General features: G+C 49.9%; 6 protein-coding genes across 6 annotated transcripts; 3 read left to right on the top strand and 3 right to left on the bottom strand.

Moving 5' to 3' along the window:
* Positions 1–5,430: 5,430 nt before the first annotated feature.
* EMG1 (18S rRNA pseudouridine methyltransferase) lies at positions 5,431–7,222 on the top strand. Its single transcript, XM_024468172.1, has 3 exons — positions 5,431–5,652; positions 5,851–6,122; positions 6,171–7,222. Exons 1-3 carry the CDS (start codon positions 5,616–5,618, stop codon positions 6,645–6,647), a joined length of 786 nt encoding a protein of 261 aa, XP_024322611.1. The 5' UTR covers positions 5,431–5,615; the 3' UTR covers positions 6,648–7,222.
* Positions 7,223–7,281: 59 nt separating this feature from the next.
* Positions 7,282–9,702, top strand: VC83_04541 (uncharacterized protein). The gene is made up of 2 exons (XM_024468171.1): positions 7,282–7,699; positions 7,746–9,702. The coding sequence occupies exon 2, from the start codon at positions 7,922–7,924 to the stop codon at positions 9,395–9,397; it is 1,476 nt and encodes a 491-aa protein (XP_024322610.1). The 5' UTR covers positions 7,282–7,699; positions 7,746–7,921; the 3' UTR covers positions 9,398–9,702.
* VC83_04540 (uncharacterized protein) lies at positions 9,703–10,637 on the bottom strand. The gene is made up of 2 exons (XM_024468170.1): positions 10,054–10,637; positions 9,703–9,951 (listed from the first exon to the last, which is right to left on the bottom strand). Exons 1-2 carry the CDS (start codon positions 10,285–10,287, stop codon positions 9,808–9,810), a joined length of 378 nt encoding a protein of 125 aa, XP_024322609.1. The 5' UTR covers positions 10,288–10,637; the 3' UTR covers positions 9,703–9,807.
* A 129-nt stretch (positions 10,638–10,766) lies between these two features.
* Positions 10,767–11,875, top strand: VC83_04539 (uncharacterized protein; the record flags this gene model as incomplete). The annotated part of the gene is made up of 2 exons (XM_024468169.1): positions 10,767–11,023; positions 11,105–11,875. The coding sequence occupies 2 exons, from the start codon at positions 10,767–10,769 to the stop codon at positions 11,499–11,501; spliced, it is 654 nt and encodes a 217-aa protein (XP_024322814.1). The 3' UTR covers positions 11,502–11,875.
* VC83_04538 (uncharacterized protein) lies at positions 11,876–14,192 on the bottom strand. Its single transcript, XM_024468168.1, has one exon. The coding sequence runs from the start codon at positions 14,132–14,134 to the stop codon at positions 11,882–11,884; it is 2,253 nt and encodes a 750-aa protein (XP_024322815.1). The 5' UTR covers positions 14,135–14,192; the 3' UTR covers positions 11,876–11,881.
* Positions 14,193–14,216: 24 nt separating this feature from the next.
* MSH2 (MutS-like protein) lies at positions 14,217–17,498 on the bottom strand. Its single transcript, XM_024468167.1, has 2 exons — positions 17,334–17,498; positions 14,217–17,270 (listed from the first exon to the last, which is right to left on the bottom strand). Exons 1-2 carry the CDS (start codon positions 17,355–17,357, stop codon positions 14,529–14,531), a joined length of 2,766 nt encoding a protein of 921 aa, XP_024322818.1. The 5' UTR covers positions 17,358–17,498; the 3' UTR covers positions 14,217–14,528.
* Positions 17,499–17,676: the final 178 nt, after the last annotated feature.

The following is a 17,676-nucleotide window of genomic DNA, read 5'->3' as shown; positions in this document are numbered from 1 at the left end:
AAATCAAAGCACAAGCTCTTATTGATACTAGAGCTACTAGAGGAAACTTTGTGAATGCTGTTGACGCAGAACGAATTTGTGAGATAGAAGGCATATCACTAGTAGAGCTTTTAAAGCCACACCCTATTCAAGGCTTTGATGGAACAGCAGCCCCTCCCATCACTCATGCTATATACCCTTGCCTATAGGTCCAAGACCACCTCAAAAGTCTATGCCCTCTATTCATCACCACTCTTGGGAAACATTCCATCATTCTTAGGAAGGCTTGGATGAAGCAACATGGAGTTACACTTAATATGGTAAATGATCAAGTCATATTTACTAAAGGTCATTGCTAGCACACTACACCAACGAATACTCAAAATCCGAAACCTACATTGCCCTAAGTTAATAGAGCCTATCTATGAGCTCAGGGATAAGGGGTAAAGCATATCTGTTTTTAACAGTGACTGCATTAAGGCCCCTATAATCAACACAGGGATGCAAGGAACCATCTTTCTTTTTGACAAAAAGAATGGGAGCTCCTGCTGGTGAGGAAGAAGGTCTGATAAAGCCAGAACTAAGGTTATCATCTAGGTATTCTCTGAGAGTTTTCAGCTCTAATTCAGATAGAGAGTAGATAGGGCAGTAGGGAGTCATTGAGCCTTCTGCGAGTGGTATCTCATGGTCATAAGGCTGGTGCTTTGGCAGAATTGATGCCTTTGCCTTGTCAAAAAGATGTTGGTAGTCTTGGTATGCTAAAGGCAAAATGACCTCCTGAGATGATTTCTCCAAATCTGAAGTAGCTGCTATCTCCAGGACAGGTTGGAAAGGTTTAACCCATATCAGAGATGATATATCGTCCATAGTTTGGTCAAAATCCTTGATCTGGGACAAGTTTGAGTCTTGGACCTGAATAGGGGTAACTGAGGCTTGAAGGGTTTTTTCAGTATTGAGCTCAGGATTTGAGCTAAACCCAAGCGATAAATGCTTCCAATTGATAGTTGGATCATGCCTTTGAAGCCATGGAAGACCTAGGATGACTGGGTACTTCATTGGTATAACATCTAAAGAGATGGTGTCTGAAAATGTTGATTTTCCTAGGGGAATCTCAAGTTTGAGTACTGGGGTGTTGCAGGTAATGGAACCTGAACTGATAGGAGTTCCATCAATGACTCGGAGCAACTCTGGAGTGCATTTGGGAATTGTAGGTAACTGGTGTGTCAAGATGAGGTCTTGAGATATAAAGTTGCCTGTTGCCCCTGAGTCTATCATAACCCTTGTAGATAACACCTGTTGTTTGAAATGGAGTTGAATAGGGATTAACAGGTGTGTGAAACTCTGAGAAAGCACCATCGACACATCTTTGTTGTCTAGGGGAGAAGTTGTTGTAACGGGTGCTGCTGTAATGGTGGGTGCACCAGATATGAGAATCCAGCCACCCAAGGAAGGGATGAATTTACTAAGACAACACACTGTCTTAGGAAACAGAGCCAAAGGGTTGTAGCTTAGACTATTCTACAACGCAGCAATCAGGTGTATGATGTGGTGAAGTGGTTTAGACAAGTTGCAACAAATGTTGAGTCTGAGAACTCAGGGGTAAGTCAGAGGTTAGCACCTCACTGACTTTTCAAAAACAGAGAATAACAAGATCAATGCTTGGAAGCTTGGAAAAGACATAGAAGTATGTGCTAGTCGATTTACTGTATTGCCTGCTTGCCCTTTCTTAAGGAAAGGGCAATCCATTTATGCCAAAGGAGTGTAGTTCTCTCATTTTCCATGACTTTCCATGACTAACCAGGCTTGGTAAATGTATTAGAAATCAAGTGCGACCCACAACTAGCTTGCTAATCATGTAGTGAACGTAAGAGAATCCCATAGAACCATCTCTTGGGTTCCTAGCCTATAGGAAGTGAAAAGGAGGTCCAAGGTCAGAGTACCTATAGACGAATTATGTCATAACTTAACCAATCTTGTGGGTAACTAAGGAGCGATGACGTGTAATGAATCATAGAGGGTTGTAGAAGCTTCTAGAGCTATCGTTCATGTTCCTAGGCCTCTAGTTGGTAGAGATATGCCATGTGGTAGTATTGGCCCACCCCCTTAAGGAGGAGATTTTCTTAATAACTTGTTCAATGAGTGTCCAAATGATATGCCGTGATGTATGTAGCATAAACAGATGTAGTAGAAGAGTTTGCAGCAATCGTTGAGTAGTATTGCTTCTGTTGTTGGTGTGATAAGCCAAGATATGTATGGTGACTTGTAGGTTTGAGGAGGAGATTTCTAAGTTTGCTCTTGAGTTTGATAGCAAACTGAGTGCAACGAATGTCAGTATGACAGCTGCCGTTACAGTACATGTGGTATATAAAGCGTGTTACGCGTATTCCGGGCGAGCCGGGATACTGTAGTCTTTTTTGGCTCAGTGGGATGTAGCGCGAGCATAACTATACATCGTTACAAGAGTATTCCAGCTCATTGGTCAATGGGTTTTGATTGGCTCGCTAGTTGGGTGGGCTAAGTGAGCAATCAGTGTAATTCCTTACCTGGCTGACAAGGGGGCGTCCTTGGGGGCTTAAGCTATTATATACATACCTTAGCATCCTGAGTAGTAACGGGCCTAGAAGCAAGTATGAGATGATACGCTAGAAGCCTCTACATCCGTGCCGGGACGTCACAGACTAAAGGGGGTAATTGTAACGGGTGCCGCCGTTACAGTACATGTGGTATATAAAGCGTGTTACGCGTATTCCGGGCGAGCCGGAATACTGTAGTCTTTTTGGCTCAGTGGGATGTAGCGCAAGCGTAACCGTACATCGTTACAGTTGTAGTCTCAGTTGAAGTTGTGCCTGGTGGGGATTTTTCAAGTTTTTCAGGAATAGCAGCTGTGACTGTGTCTGAGGCTGCTATATGTTTTGAATCAGCACCTCCTGAATTCTGTGTCCCCCTTTGCCACAGTATAAACAAAGGTTGTTGTTCATTCTGTGCTTTCTTTCTTGAGGAGTAAGTTTACCCCTTTTCAGTTTTTGAGGGCTTCTTGTAGGCTGAGTGTTACGGCTACAGTAACATGACGTCATGGTTACAGGGCCAGGGCCTAGTAACGTGACGTGTGAGTCACAGGGGGCAAGCGGGGTAGGCTGCCGTCTGACAGGGCTAATGGATAGTTGCAGAAACTAGTGGATATTGGATAGTTGAGCTATCCATGAACTATCCTGAATATCTAGCTATCCGCCAACTATCCAGATTACCCATGAGGCACGACGCCACTATATAAGTAGATAGTATTTCCTTAGATAGGAGCTTCATGCTCAACTCAATATAGTATTCTTTACAATACTGTAACGTGTTACTTGGAAAGCCTTTGTGTCTAATCCCCTGCCTCCTCTGTCAAGTCAACCTTACGCAAGAAACCTCTGTGTCTTCTATCGTTTAGAAGTCAGTGTTACACTTTGAGCACCACTTCTACGAGGTACCGGCTTACACACAAAGCAACATGGCTGGAGACGATACTGGATTAAACATTGGATTGAAGGGGAAGGTTGCTACTGAACCTACCATCGAAGCCCCACAGGCTCACCCTTCGGACAAATTGAAGATTGCATTCCCAGACACCTTTCATGGGGATCGCAAGAAGCTTAAGAGCTTCATCATCCAGACGGAGCTATGGATGGCGTTTAACACCAAACACTTCAACAAAGAAGTGGAACAGGTCCTATGGGCTGTGGCACTCTTTCGAGGACCAGCCTCAGAATGGATCTCTAACTATCTCGTCTACTACATGAACCATCGAACACCCGGCGGAAAATGCAACACCTAGCTAGTTGTCATACTGACATTCGTTGCACTCAGTTTGCTATCAAACTCAAGAGCAAACTTAGAAATCTCCTCCTCAAACCTACAAGTCACTATACATATTTTGGCTTGTCACACCAACAACAAGAGCAATACTACTCAACGATTGCTGCAAACTCTTCTACTACATCTGTTTATGCTACATACATCACGGCATATCATTTGGACACTCATTGAACAAGTTATTAAGAAAATCTCCTACTTAATGTAATGGTGGGTGCACCAGATGTGAGAATCTAGCCACCCAAGGAAGGGATGATTTTCCTAAGACAACACACTGTCTTAGGAAAAAGAGCCAAAGGGTCGTAGCTTAGACTATTCCACAATGCAGCAATCAGGTGTATGATGTAGTAGAGTGGTTTAGACAAGTTGTAACAAATGTTGAGTCTGAGAACTCAGGGATAAGTCAGAGGTTAGCACCTCACTGACTTTTCAGAAACAAGGAGCAACAAGATCAATGGGAAGCTTGGAAAAGACGTGGAAGTATGTGATAGTCGATTTACTGTATTGTCTGCTTGCCCTTTCTTAAGGAAAGGGAAATCCTATTTATGCTAAAGGAGTGTAGTTCTCTCATTTTCCAAGACTTTCCATGACTTACCAGGCTTGGTAACTGTAGTCGACGTAAGAGAATCCCATAGAACCATCTCTTAGGTTCGTAGCCTATAGGAAGTAAAGGGAGGTCCAAGGTCAGAGTACCCCTATAGACAAATTATGTCATAACTTAACCAATCTTGTGGGTAACTAAGGAGCGATGACGTGTAATGAATAATAGATGGTTGTAGAAGCTTTTGGGGCTATCGTTCATGTTCCTAGGCCTCTAGTTGATAGAGATATGTCATGTGATAATGAGCTCGATCTGGATCTGAAGGGCCCAATTCCGATAGTTCGGACCAGACAGTTTCTGGATCCGGGACCTTTCGATTTGTTCGGACTCCATTTTTTGTGAGCCGTTATCACTTTTCCGGCTTGTAGTGTTGAACCGCCGCGGCCAAATCGATGGTTTACTTTGCGGGCTTCTTTCGACTGAGTACTGCCGGCGAGTAGCTCAGACTCTCACTTTTTCGATGTGAGACTTCGGAATCAATTCCTTGGTTCAAATATGAAGCTTTCTGAGCGTCGCCGGGCTCATAACCTGTTGGTGGAAGCACCGAAATATTGCGACCGCGCGCAAATCGTGCAGTGTATTTGGTGACCGGACGGACCTTCGGGCTTTTGCGCAACGGGCAGGAAAACTTGACAGTAGACTACAGTATATAGAACAAACTGATTAAATTGAATTGAATTACTACACTACCAACGGAGCCTATGTATTATTTATGTCATTCGGAGGGCCTACCCAAACGCCCTGAGTAACAGAAGGGTTTGGGCCTGAAACCCAATGCGTCGGAGTTCTGAGGCAATCTGCTCACGCCAAGCGCCAATTGGGGAGCCCGACGATTGCACTGGGAAAAGCAATTCTCTTTCCCTCAACAGTACTCGAAGATATTCAGAGGCACGTGTTGTCGCCTGAGCAAGTAAATTCGCCGACGTCGGTCGCACACTGAAAATAAAAGAGGTTGACACAAATTCCCCCCATCAATCTCTCCTTCATCTCTTCATACTCTTCCATCAAACTATCCCCGACTTCACATATTTCGCCACAATTATCTCTTCATCTACCTTATCTATCTCCTAATTACCCCGCTGTGATCATTTCTCTCCAGATTTGATCCATTTTTGTTGTTAATTCTTCTGGATTGACCTATCACAAATTTTATCTCGAAACCCCCCCCCACCCAAAAGTCACAATGTCTTCCCCAGAAGAGAGAAACGTTAAGCGGCCGAGTGAGTAGCATCATCCCATCCATCTAACACTGACTTTTGCAAAACCTTTTTCGATATTTCTCCGCTCAACCAACACATCCACCCCCACCCCCGCCCCCACCCCCTCCTCCATCAAACTTCAATGTTGAACATTTCCTCCAAACACTCCACTGTTCAACACCATGGCAGCATCCGATCTAACAGACACTACCATGGCAGGAACCCAGTCACTCCCGCCACCATCGCTGCCACGACTCACCGCTGAGCAGCATGTCCCGATTCCCGCGACTGACAAGAGCACCCAGCGCCTGATCGTCGTGCTCTCAAATGCTAGTCTCGAAACCTACAAGGCCTCGCACGGTGCGCCAGCGAGGCCAGGCATGCCCAGCCGCGATGAGAAGTACTCGCTGCTGAACAGCGACGAGCACATTGGCGTCATGCGCAAGATGAACCGCGATATTAGCGATGCCCGACCAGATATTACACATCAGGTTTGCGCGATCTAGCCATCTTATCGGGGCAGAGACTAACGTCTGCAGTGCTTGCTCACTCTACTCGATTCGCCCGTCAACAAGGCTGGTCTGCTGCAAATATATATCGCTACTGCGAAGGGTGTCCTCATCGAAGTCAGCCCGACAGTCCGAATCCCACGTACATTCAAGCGCTTTGCTGGACTTATGGTCCAGCTATTGCATCGCTTGTCTATTCGCTCTACAAACTCCCAAGAGAAGCTGCTCAAGGTTATCAAGAACCCGATTTCGGATCACCTCCCTCCGAACTGCAGGAAGATCACTCTCAGCTTCGATGCGCCTGTTGTCAAGGTTAGGGAGTATATGGAGACGCTGAAGCCAGACGAGAGCATCTGCGTGTTCGTCGGCGCCATGGCGAAAGGATCCGACAATTTCGCCGACGAGTTTGTGGACGAGAAGATCTCCATCAGCAACTTCAGTCTCTCCGCTAGTGTGGCATGCTCCAAGTTTTGCCACGCTGCAGAAGATGCCTGGAACATCATCTAGGAGACCTTCAGAGCGCCGACGCCGGCAGAAGATGTCCTCACTAGGGACAAGATACAATTCAGTCACGGAGTGCGAGCATGTCACAGCAAGGGCATTGGTTGATATAAGGTGAAAGCGAGGATCACTTCGGACGGCCTGATCATAACATCACGCTAGTTTGGGTGGTTATCGAGCTTGGGTTATCTGTGTGCTCAGTCTTTGTTTTTACAACCAAAACATCGGGCGTTCAACAACAGATCCAGGACGCTTTAGTCGTCTTTTGTGGGCTACTTCAACACGGTCCACAATTTCCTTTGTCAAATGCTTCAAGTGCTTCCACTGTTCTGGATTGTTGCGATAAGTATCGCGTTGCTGTCCGTCGATATGACGAGAATACCGAGCATGAAACCTAATATTAGCTTTCGCTTTGGGCAGCAACACCACTATTTCGTGGGCACCCAGCGCACCTGTACCCAGTTTTGGTATGCTGGTATGCTGGTGCCCTCGACTCACTGTCCAACTACATAGCTAAATAGCCCGTAGAGACGTCGGACTTACTCCGCGCCAACGGCAAATAAGCAAGATATTCATGCCCATCATGCACGACCCATTATCGACCCATTGATGCCCCATATATGAATTGCCAAATGCTTCAGTTAATTCGCCATTTACAAAGTAGCGCTCTAGCTATATTCTAACTATACTTTAGCTATAATTGGATTCCCGTTGCTGATCCAGAGCCCCATTTTCCTACTGATTTCGTAGCCTTCTCCTTTTCATTCGGTGCCGTGTCGCCTGTGCCGTCAACTGGCACCCAATGACTTTGTCGAGGCGACCGGGGATATGCAACATCATGCTTCCGACCAAACGTTGCTACCCCACCGAGACGTGGCACGATTCCAGCTGTACAATGAAAATGGCCTATGTTTCCAACGGCAGAAATGTACAGAAAGGAGAAGGCCTTACCGTACATGAATTTGCTCCAGTGCGGATTATCCTAGACTCATGCGTGCTGCGCTGCTTCTGCAGCTTCGAGTCAAATTGCAAGGTGAGTGGCTGCCACTGAGCTTCACATGAGCCACCTCGTTTGGTGGCTCATGTGAAGCTCAGTGGCCTCACATCTGCCGCCTCGTCTCATCGTGCATATAGCCATATAATGGTACCTTTTCCCTTCTGTCTTGCAGAGCATAACCTTCTCTCACTTGCGCTTCTCTACCTTCTCTCACTTGCGCTTCTCTACCTTCATCATTCCCTCTTTACATCTCTCTCAAGCACAAAAACCCCTCACCGCATCAATGATTCCCACCATTGAAGTCTCCCACCTCCCCTCCTCCTCCTCCTTCTACGCCGCCGTCACTCAACCCCTCGGCATCCACTTCCTCTGCGCCTCCCCCTCCTCCCCTCACTCCCTCCACTTCGGCATCCCCGCCCAACCCTCCGAAATCCTCTTCACCCTCACCGAATCCCACTCCCCCCGCCCCTCAACCCTCACCCTCACCGCATCCAACTTCACCCAGGTCGCCAACTTCCACGCCCTCGCCCTCGAATCAAACACCCTCCACTCCACAAATCTCATCCAGCACTCCGCCGACACCGCCGTCGCAAAAACAACGGACCACGACGGCAACATGCTCGAAGTCTGCTACGCTCGCAGCCCGCTCCGCCGCGGCTCCGTTCACGCGGCACCGACTACTATCACCACCGCATCCACCGCCAAGGAGGCCCGCAGAGTCCTAGACTGGCAGCGCGACGTCGCCCGCTCCATCTCCTCCCACCCCCCCACTCAAAGCCGCGTCGGAAGCCCCCAGCGCGCCATGGTCCTAGCACAGCCCGCGCAGCAGGAGCCTGCCCCATCCCAGGTGGCCCCCTCACCAGAGCCAGACTCCCGCCCTGCTCTCCTCAGAAGCGCAACGATGACAGCAATGTACAATGAAGTCTCCGCCGCCCTCCCCGAGCGTATTGGAGAAGGCCTCTCCGCACAGGCTATCATCGGCACCATCCTCGGCGCTGCAGCTGGCGCCGCGGTGGCCTACGCAATGGTTCGCAGCGAGGAGCCAGAGCAACCGCGCCCACAGCTCGTGACGTACTTCTCGGCCCCCGCTCCGCAGGTTCCGCAGCAGGCGCCCGTTATGGAGGTAGCGCGCTCCAAGGGGCCGTCGGTGGGTGGGTCGAGGGTGGGGAGTGAGAGGAGCCTGGGGGGACAGCGGTATGTGCTTCGCTATAATGTTGCGAGCGCTGCTGGCACCGGGCGTGGGGGTGGGAGAGAGGGCGTGCTCCAGCCGGTGGATGAGAGAAGGAGTATGAGTTACTCCGCGTACGATGGCGGAAGGAGTCAAGCGCCCGCGCCTAGCCATGCATCGACGGCGAAACAGTCGCGTTATAGCGAGAGGGGCGTTGGGCATGGGAAGCCTGTTGCGGTTGTTAGTGCGTCCGGGCATTCTGAGGCTGGGAGGCACTCTGAATCCGGACGCAGTCACGCGAGCAGGAAGAGCGATTCGACTATCAAGCCTGCGCGCACGAGCTCGAAAGCCAGAACGGAGCGCCACGGAGGCCAGACGGTGGTGAGCATGAAGAGTGACCGCAAGAGCACGACGGTCAGCGAGCGGGCGCGACGAGTCCCGCTCCCGGAGAGCGCGGTGGGGAATATGGCGCCGAGTGAGCAGGCGCGCAGAGTGCCGCTGCCAGAGAGCGTGGCGGGGAGCGTGGCGCCAAGTGATAGTATTAGTAATATTGGGATGAGGAGCCACTACAGTAGGCGGAACGTGTATTGATCCTCGGGGATATAGGCAGGGACAGCAGATTTTTTTGACAGGACTTTTGGACGACAGAACAGCACATATCAGGAGGGGACGGACGGGACTCACGATCTCACGACGGGAGTGGGGTGGGATGGGATGGGCGTTTGCGTGATAATAACAAGGGATGCGAATTCGAATCTACTTCAACATTTCCGATTCTCCATTGGCATTTTTTTCTTTTGTTTGACGAGAGGTGGTGCGGTGTGGCTTTTGAGCTTTGGTGGTTGTGTTTGTTATAGGAGTAGATTTGTCTAAAAGACTAATATTTCTAACTCGTTATATTCGTGCAATGTGCCCCCTTCTGCCTTGCTGTTGACCGTATTTTTACATATCATACATTTTATCTTAAATTCTCACGACTTCTCCTTTCGCTGTAGGGTTATTCACCTGGGTCCCGCAGTTGGTATCGAGCCGATTCCTGGTGGGACGGCTCCTGCTGGGATTTCCTGCGCGCCTTCTGCCCGGAGCTTCTTCATTTGCTGGTCACGCTGGTATTCCATCACTCTTCGCTTCTTGAAATATGTAACCTATCGCATATATTAGCCATAAAGTTATCACACCGCATCCGTCTCCACTTTCCCTCCCAGCTTGCTCCTCCCCCAAACGTAAAGCCCAGGGCTAGAACTCACCCAGCTACTCGCGCAATTCTTCTCAAACCCCTTATTCTCCGCACCACACGCCTTCTCCGCGGCATCCTTATTCGTCAAGCTGTCGATAATGGTGTTTTTATCCAGGCACTGGAAGTATGCGTCCCTCGCCTCCCAGCACTTCGCGCGCGCGGACCGGTCGGGCGCGATTGGTGTGCCGTCGGTCGAGATTTTGGGGGCGGGCAGCTTGTCTGCGGAGCTGGAGAATAAACCCATGGTGTATGTGTTTGGAGAGGAGGAGCTGGTCGTTAGGGTAGCTAGCTGTGTCGCTGAGGCCGGACTTTTCGGTTCCCTGTCTGCAGGTGATTTTGGTGCAACTTGACGGTATAGCGGGGTGATCCGGTCGAATGATTATGTGTATGACTTTCGCTGCTCAATGACTTGTCTGTAGAGTGATCCGTTCCAGAGCAATCGTCTTCCAAATCCAACTTCCCAATCAACAATTTAGTCTCTCCAACATCATCATCGACACCACTCACGTGCTTCCGCCGCTAGTCGACCTACCCTTGTCATCCACGTCCCCTACCCTAAACTTTAGAGAAAGAAGCCTATGCCACCTCATGAAACCCTCATCACCAGCCCCTACAAACACCACCAAACCGCCACACTCGTCCAGCTACTGAACCACACACTCCGCAAATGCTACCAAGGTAGCCCTTACCTCCACAAAGCGTCGCACATCTGCACACGCACGCATGCCTCTCCCACGGCGACGGCGCCCTCCGCGCCCCGGCGCCCTGACGGAGCTCCCGCCGCTGCGCATCTTGACGCAGATCCTGGCGCTGCAGGCGCTGTACTATGTCAGCGCGGTGGTGATGATTCTTTTTACGACGCTCGTGATGGGGACGCCGTTTAGGTTGTTGGATGATATATTAGGGTGGACGGCGCTGAGGGGGGATACGACGCAGGGGTGGCTGCTGGGGATGGTGTGGATGGTGAATGCATTTTTTATGTGAGTAGCGACACAGCGCCAACTTTCTATTTGCAGGGCGCGATGAGCAGAGGGTGTAAGGGTATACGCTAACGAAAACAGTGTTATCGCGATCCTCTTCATAATCCAGCGCTCCAAACTCGTCCTCGACTTCGTCATCACCCTCCACATCGTTCACCTCATCCTCGTCTCCCTCTACTCACACGGCCTCCCGCGAAACTGGCTCTGGTGGGCCCTCCAAATCTGCAGCGCAGTATTCATGGTCGTCCTCAGCACCTGGGCGTGTCAGCGCCGCGAGCTACGCCCTATAATCTTCGGTGGCTCCGCTGCGTCGCCCACCGACAACGGATCCGCGAGCGCTGGCGCGGGCGCTGGCCCGTCGGAATCGATAGGGGATGAGGAATCTGGGTTCTCTGGGGGTGGGAGGAGGGGAAGAGGCCGTGATGAGGCGGGGGGATATGAGATGGTTCCGATAAAGACTGAGAGACAGGAGGCGTGAGGACTTCTAGCGGGGGTTCTGCTGGTGTTGTTGTTATTATCTACTGTACTGTACGGAGTATGGGCGAACTAGACATGGGACGGTTTCATGGCGTTTGGGGGACTACAAGGCGGACAAGCCTGGGGTGGTCGGGACTGGGATATTGGCTAGGCCATACGGATACCCTCATGATTCTAATTAAACGAATTGCTCGGATTTTTGCGATGCAATATCTGTACAACACATATTTTCCAAATGCCATAGTTGCATATATTTCACTGGTGTAAATTCTCCCGTTGACCGAACTGATATTTTTGCAAAGCATTCACGTTACTCTTCATGTTGGCACCTCAATAGTTTGATGTCTCTTGGGGCTAGTTAGAAATCCAGGCTACCCCTTGTCAGAGAAAGCTCCTGGCCCTCCTTTTTCCTTTCCGGTCCCCTTCATCCCATATTCTGAAGGGTGGTCCAGCCGGCGATCTCCCAACTTCTACACTGTCGTCACTTGGGGTAATAACAGTTGTCCCAGCCGAACTAATCCTCTGTAACCTGCTCTTGCCCATATCCACTTCATGCCCTTCTGCACGGCCAGGCATATTCTGAGAATCATCAGTGGAGAACAAATCCCTCCTCGTCAACGCGTCTAATGAACGGCACTTTTCAAGTCTATGAGACTCAGGGCCAACCTCGTACATCCTCTCAGCCGGAAACTCTCCACTTGAGCCGGATTTCAGGTCTCCAACGCCTAATATCACCTCGTTTCCACCGCCCTCCATCATAAGCTGTTCCGCTTCAGTCAGGGCTATATCCCCATAAGGCGTAGCTACTTCAGACAACATGCTTGGCCGCCTACCTCGACGCTTACTTCCACGAAGGGGAACAAACGAAGGCATAGTATGGTTTGGACCGCTCCCTCCTGACTTGCCTATAAAGAATCCAGCAGGGCTTCGAGGGATGGGTCGAGGGTTAGAGCTTTCAGAGTCAGCATCGGAGGTGCTATTCGAGATGAAAGACGGCAGCGAGTGGTTTGAGCTCGCGGGAGGGTCTTTCGCCTTGGTAGTATTAACCACTTCTGCCAGGGAGGAAGACCCCCTGGATAGGGGAATCGTGGCCGCCGAGTCCGTACGTACTGGGCTTGAAGCGTCGCTTGTTGTTCCAGATGTCAGTGAATTATACCTTGGGCTGCTTTCCACGCTGCTGCTGTATATATCATGCCTCTCTCTAGCATTTCGTCGCCGTTGGACTGCCCAGGAACTTGCTGATGGGCCAACCAAAGCTGGCCATGACAAGGACATTTGTTCATTCTTGAATGGTGCAGAAGTGCCTCCTGGATTGGGACGACCACGGCTAAGAGTATTATCAAGCTTCTTGCGGAAAGTTTGCCAGCTCTTCACAACCAGTTCTTTGATAGGCTGAATGAATACAGGGTGCGGTTCTGATCGAATTGCAGGCTCCAAGGTATAACGACTAGACTCCAGCTGCCAACGGGCTTGTGGAGTCCCCATAGGGGGTTCATGTCTCTCGATTTGGGTAGGAAGGTGATGTAGTCGAGTTGCTCGAGAACCTACTGACTCAGTATTCAGCGTAGGGCTCACAGGGCAGCTACGAGCTTTGCGCCCTGGCAGGAGGCGAGACTTCGTCTGCCGTGTAGAGTCGCTGAATATCCCTTCCACTGAATCTAAAGCAGAGCGTTCCAGAGCCTGGGTGGACCTGTGACTATCGAGCTTCTCGACGTGCTCTTGCCCTGACCTATCAGCAGGCGTGACATATCGTATCTGGTGTCGTTTTCTCTTTCTCTTCGATCTTCGGCTTCTTCTTGAGTAGCTTAGATTAAGAGATACTGGCGCATCTCCAAGGCCTGCCAGAGACTGTTCTCCACCGTGTGTTGCTTTGTGGAGATATTCAGGCGAGGTGCTTCTTGCTTCATGACCGAAGGCTGGGGACCATCGATAGTCTGTGTGCATCCGGAGGGAGCTGATAAGCCGAGCGTCTGGCACGCCATCGGAAGCTGTGGCGAAGTACAAGTTTGTTGAGTTATTATAATTCTCGAATTGCTCTACTGGTAACGTAAAGCTGACGCTCAAAAGCTGGACCGCTGTAATAAACGCCTGTTCTTGGGTGTTTGAAGTGCTTTTTATGTGTTTTTGCTGTTCAAAGAGTTGGGTTGGGGTAGACCAGTTATCACCAAAATCAGCTGTCCCCATGTCAGCCACATCTCTACTCGTTCCCGATCGAGCCCTTCGTTGGCGTGTCCATCTTGATGCCGGAGACCACCAGCTTGGCCGACCAGTTCGGCAGACAGTTTGCCATTCTAAAATCTCAGAATTTATGGTTTCCCATGCGAGCTTCTCTCGATTGAGCCTATTTGCAACTCTGGACGATATCTCAGCGTCGTCATTGGCTATTATAGACGTATTACTGATTGCAGATAATGACTGGCGTTGTCGTCGCCGCGCTTTCTTTGGGGAGATGTAGATTGGAGAGTCCTGGTCTGAGGTTTGTGTGCTTCGTGGTGATTCCTGCTTTCTACTCCTTGCTATCGTGTCGTCGCCAGGATTAGACAATGGCGGTAGCCTTGGGGTGCCTGGGCTATCTGCTCCTTTCGGGCTGTTTGCGACGAATATTCTGCTTTCATTCTCACGATGTCGACTCATTCTGCAATATCCAATGACTAACCACCAAGGTGAAGAGAGAAGCTCCCATGGAAGTTATAGGGTAAATGATAACGAATATTTAGTTGAAGGTAGAATGGAGATCGATTCGAAAAACAAATCAAAATATTACTAGCCTTTTTCCTGGTTTGGTTCTCACGACTTGCAAGTCTTCATACTCAACTAGAAGGAGCAACCGGTATTGTTCACCGATAATGTTCTCAATCGTTCCCTCCTCTCGGATCAATCGGTCCCAAAACAAATTTCATTATTTGTCTATTCGCATGAGTCAAGTTACTGGATTAAGTTGTCTGGCTGTCCTTAAACCAGCATGATCATATGATATATCCCCCCACTCAGCTATATTTCACAACTCCAAACACCTTGTCCCTCATACTCATAGAGCCTTCACACTCTGGAAGAATGGGCTGTCGAGCAGCTTCTTATCCGCCATAACCAATTCCTTCATCCTCGCCACCATATCATCTCCCTGCAGGCCTTCACTCTCGCACTGGCTCTTCCAAGTCTTCAGAAGCCCTTTCAGCATAACACTTCCATCTTCCACGTCCTCCCTCTTAACCTTCACCGCGTCATTTTCATGCTTGCCAGTAAAGTCTTCTAATTCGTCCGCCTTCCGCTTCGCCATATTCACGACCTTCTCCGGGAATCGAACGAGCTTCGCGACATGGATACCAAAACTTTGGTCGCAGACTCCGTCTTCTACCTTGTAAAGAAGGGTTACTTCTCTCTTGTCACCTTTGCCATCCGATTGCGGGCCGTCACCAATATGAGCAACGACGTGAAGGTTAGAGACCTGTGGAAACTCGTCTGCAAGTGCCGTTAACTCGTGGAAGTGAGTCGCAAACATGCTGAAGGCGGCTATTTCCTTGACGATGTGCTCTGAAATAGCCCAAGCGAGGCCAAATCCATCATATGTGCTTGTTCCGCGGCCGAGCTCGTCTATTATTATGAGTGATTCGGATGTTGCAGACTTTAGGATATTGGCAGTCTCCAACATCTCGGCCATGAAGGTTGACACGCCCTTGAGCTGAGAATCGCTAGCACCGACACGGGCAAGAATGCAGTCGAAAATGGTCAATTCTGCTGTTGTGCAGGGAACAAAGCAGCCGATTTGGGCCATCAGTGCGATAACGCCGACCTGGCGAATATAGGTCGACTTACCGCCCATATTGGGACCGGTGATGATCAAAAATTCGGATTTCTTGCGGATCAGGGAGACATCGTTTGTTATGAACTGGATGTCATCTTGCATCTCCATACATGGATGGCGAGCCTCTTTAAGTATGGTATCGCCGGTTCCCCGTTCGTGCATCTTGGGCTTGGTGTAGGCCGTAGGAGCATGTACGGAAACGTGAGCGAAGCTGACAATCACATCTAAGTGGGCGAGAACGCCAGCCAACAGCTCAATAACAGGACAGTATGATGTAGCAACGCTAACAACCTCATTGACCAAGCTACTTTGAGTGCGGTTATAATTCTCTGAAAGCTGATCATGCTCCCGGCGCATACTCTGCAGCGCGTTCGTTGTGAAGTAGACGCCGTTCTTCTGCGTCGAGCATTCCAAGTACCGCTTTTTGTTGCGGATACAAGCTGCCTCTGTCCTTGTCAACCGCAGGCACCAGCCGTGTGTCCTGTGGTTTTCCAAAAATAGCTTCTTGTCGAGTTCCTGATCGAGATCATCTGATACACTTTGAGACTCTTTTTCCATATCATACTTCAGCTTATCAAGATTCTTTCGAATGATGCGAAGGCTGTCGTCGAATTCTGGCTTGATGATGAACTCATGGCGATCCATGGCATCTAAGTCCACCGTCGTTTCGACCATCTCCTGTAACCTGGAGAGGCTCTCCGAATACTCTCTGATCTTAACAGTATATGCGTCGTCAAGGATATCCTTGTACTTGTCGTCCATAACTCCCTCCAAAGTCCCGATGAAGCCGGGTAGCCTAATAACAACTTGGTATGCTCTTACAACGTCCTCCAGGTTCGCCATTTTCTTCTGGAACCGCTTCGCTAGCCTATACAAGTCGGGTATCGAACGGAGATGTTCTTCCTGCATCGTCTGTCGTAGTTCCGTATCCTCGACAAAACTTTCCACCAGCATTTGTCTCTTCTCGATCTCATCCTTGCTCATAAGCGGCTGTTTTAGCCACTGCGCCAGAAGCCTAGTGCCAACTGCAGTTTTGCAGTGGTTCAGTAGCCCAAATAGACTCATTGTCTTCGAGCCATCTCTCGGGCCAGGCATAAGATTCAGTGCTTTCAGGGCTGGGGAGTCCAGCTTCATGAATTGTGCTAGGTCGTGTTGATAGAGCTGATACTGGCCAAAATTTGACGGGTCGTGTAAGATACCAAGGTATTTGATTAACGCCGCAGCAGAGCCCATAGCGAGCTTCAGATCCGTTTGTGGTAAGGCCCCCGATGCGGCCTCGTCCCTCAGAATGCGTGCCAGGTCTTGCTCGATATCTTTCGTTCCGAAATCCGTAATTGGGCGTTCCGAGACAGCAATCCCACAGCTATCAATAATTGCCTTTAGTTTCGAAATCTCAATATCCTTATTCGACTTATCGACTTGAATCAAACACTCCTTGACACCCAGCTGGATGAGGAGCGACTCAAGATTCGAGTACAGGTCGTTATCGAGAAACTCGCTGACACCCAACTCCCGCACACTGGCATCAGCAAAGCAAACACCCACATTCCGCGTCTCAGAAGCCTTGGCCGACACCTTAACAGCCAGCATGATAGGCGCAGCATCGATCTGCCCCCCCAGCTCATCCTCAATATCCTGGAGGTTCCCCGGCGACGCCTGCTTGCCGACCTTCCACTGCATGCGACCCGTGCTCTCCCAGACCTCTATCCTCTTCCCGAGGCGAAACAGCGCCTCGCGCAGGAAGTTTCGGAAGACGGTGACGGTCATGGTGACGGAGGGGAGGCCGGTGTGGTCGTTGCGGCCGAGCTGGCGGAGGACGGAGGTCGTCTTGTAGACGGTGCGGGCGATGAAGGAGGCATCTTCGCCGTGGGCGGTGTAGTAGTCGCCGCGGTTGAAGATGCGGATCGTCTCGCTGTCTTCGGTGGGGAGGGATTTGAAGAACTTGATGAAGCCTTGCTCGTCGTCAACCTGGGGGAGGGGGGATGTTAGCAATGGGCTGGTTTAACTGGGTTAAGAAGTGAGTGAGCTAACCTTTAACTCAGGGCGATTCGACATAATTGCTGCAACGGCAAAAATGAATTAATTCTTTCCGAGTTTTAAAATGGCTCATACGACAAGCCTTCGTTGTTTCGTTCAAAATCAAGTGCGGGTCAGGTCAGGAGCACTTGGCCAACAATTACCAGTCTAACGACGCCCCAAATGCGGTGGACGCGATGCGCGAATCTACGCGATTCTGCCACCGCCTTCAATTAAGCAAAAATGTCACGTGAAGCTCCAAAGAGGGGGCGCTGCGAGGAAAAAGGGAAATATTCCCCCTATCCATATTAGATCGCGTATCCACAGCTAGAATCAAAGAATAAAAAATAAATGCCTA

This window comes from Pseudogymnoascus destructans (assembly GCF_001641265.1).
Source record: "Pseudogymnoascus destructans isolate 20631-21 unplaced genomic scaffold scaffold_15, whole genome shotgun sequence".
Lineage (NCBI taxonomy): Eukaryota > Fungi > Ascomycota > Leotiomycetes > Thelebolales > Thelebolaceae > Pseudogymnoascus > Pseudogymnoascus destructans.
This window is presented reverse-complemented; position numbering and strand designations above follow the sequence as displayed.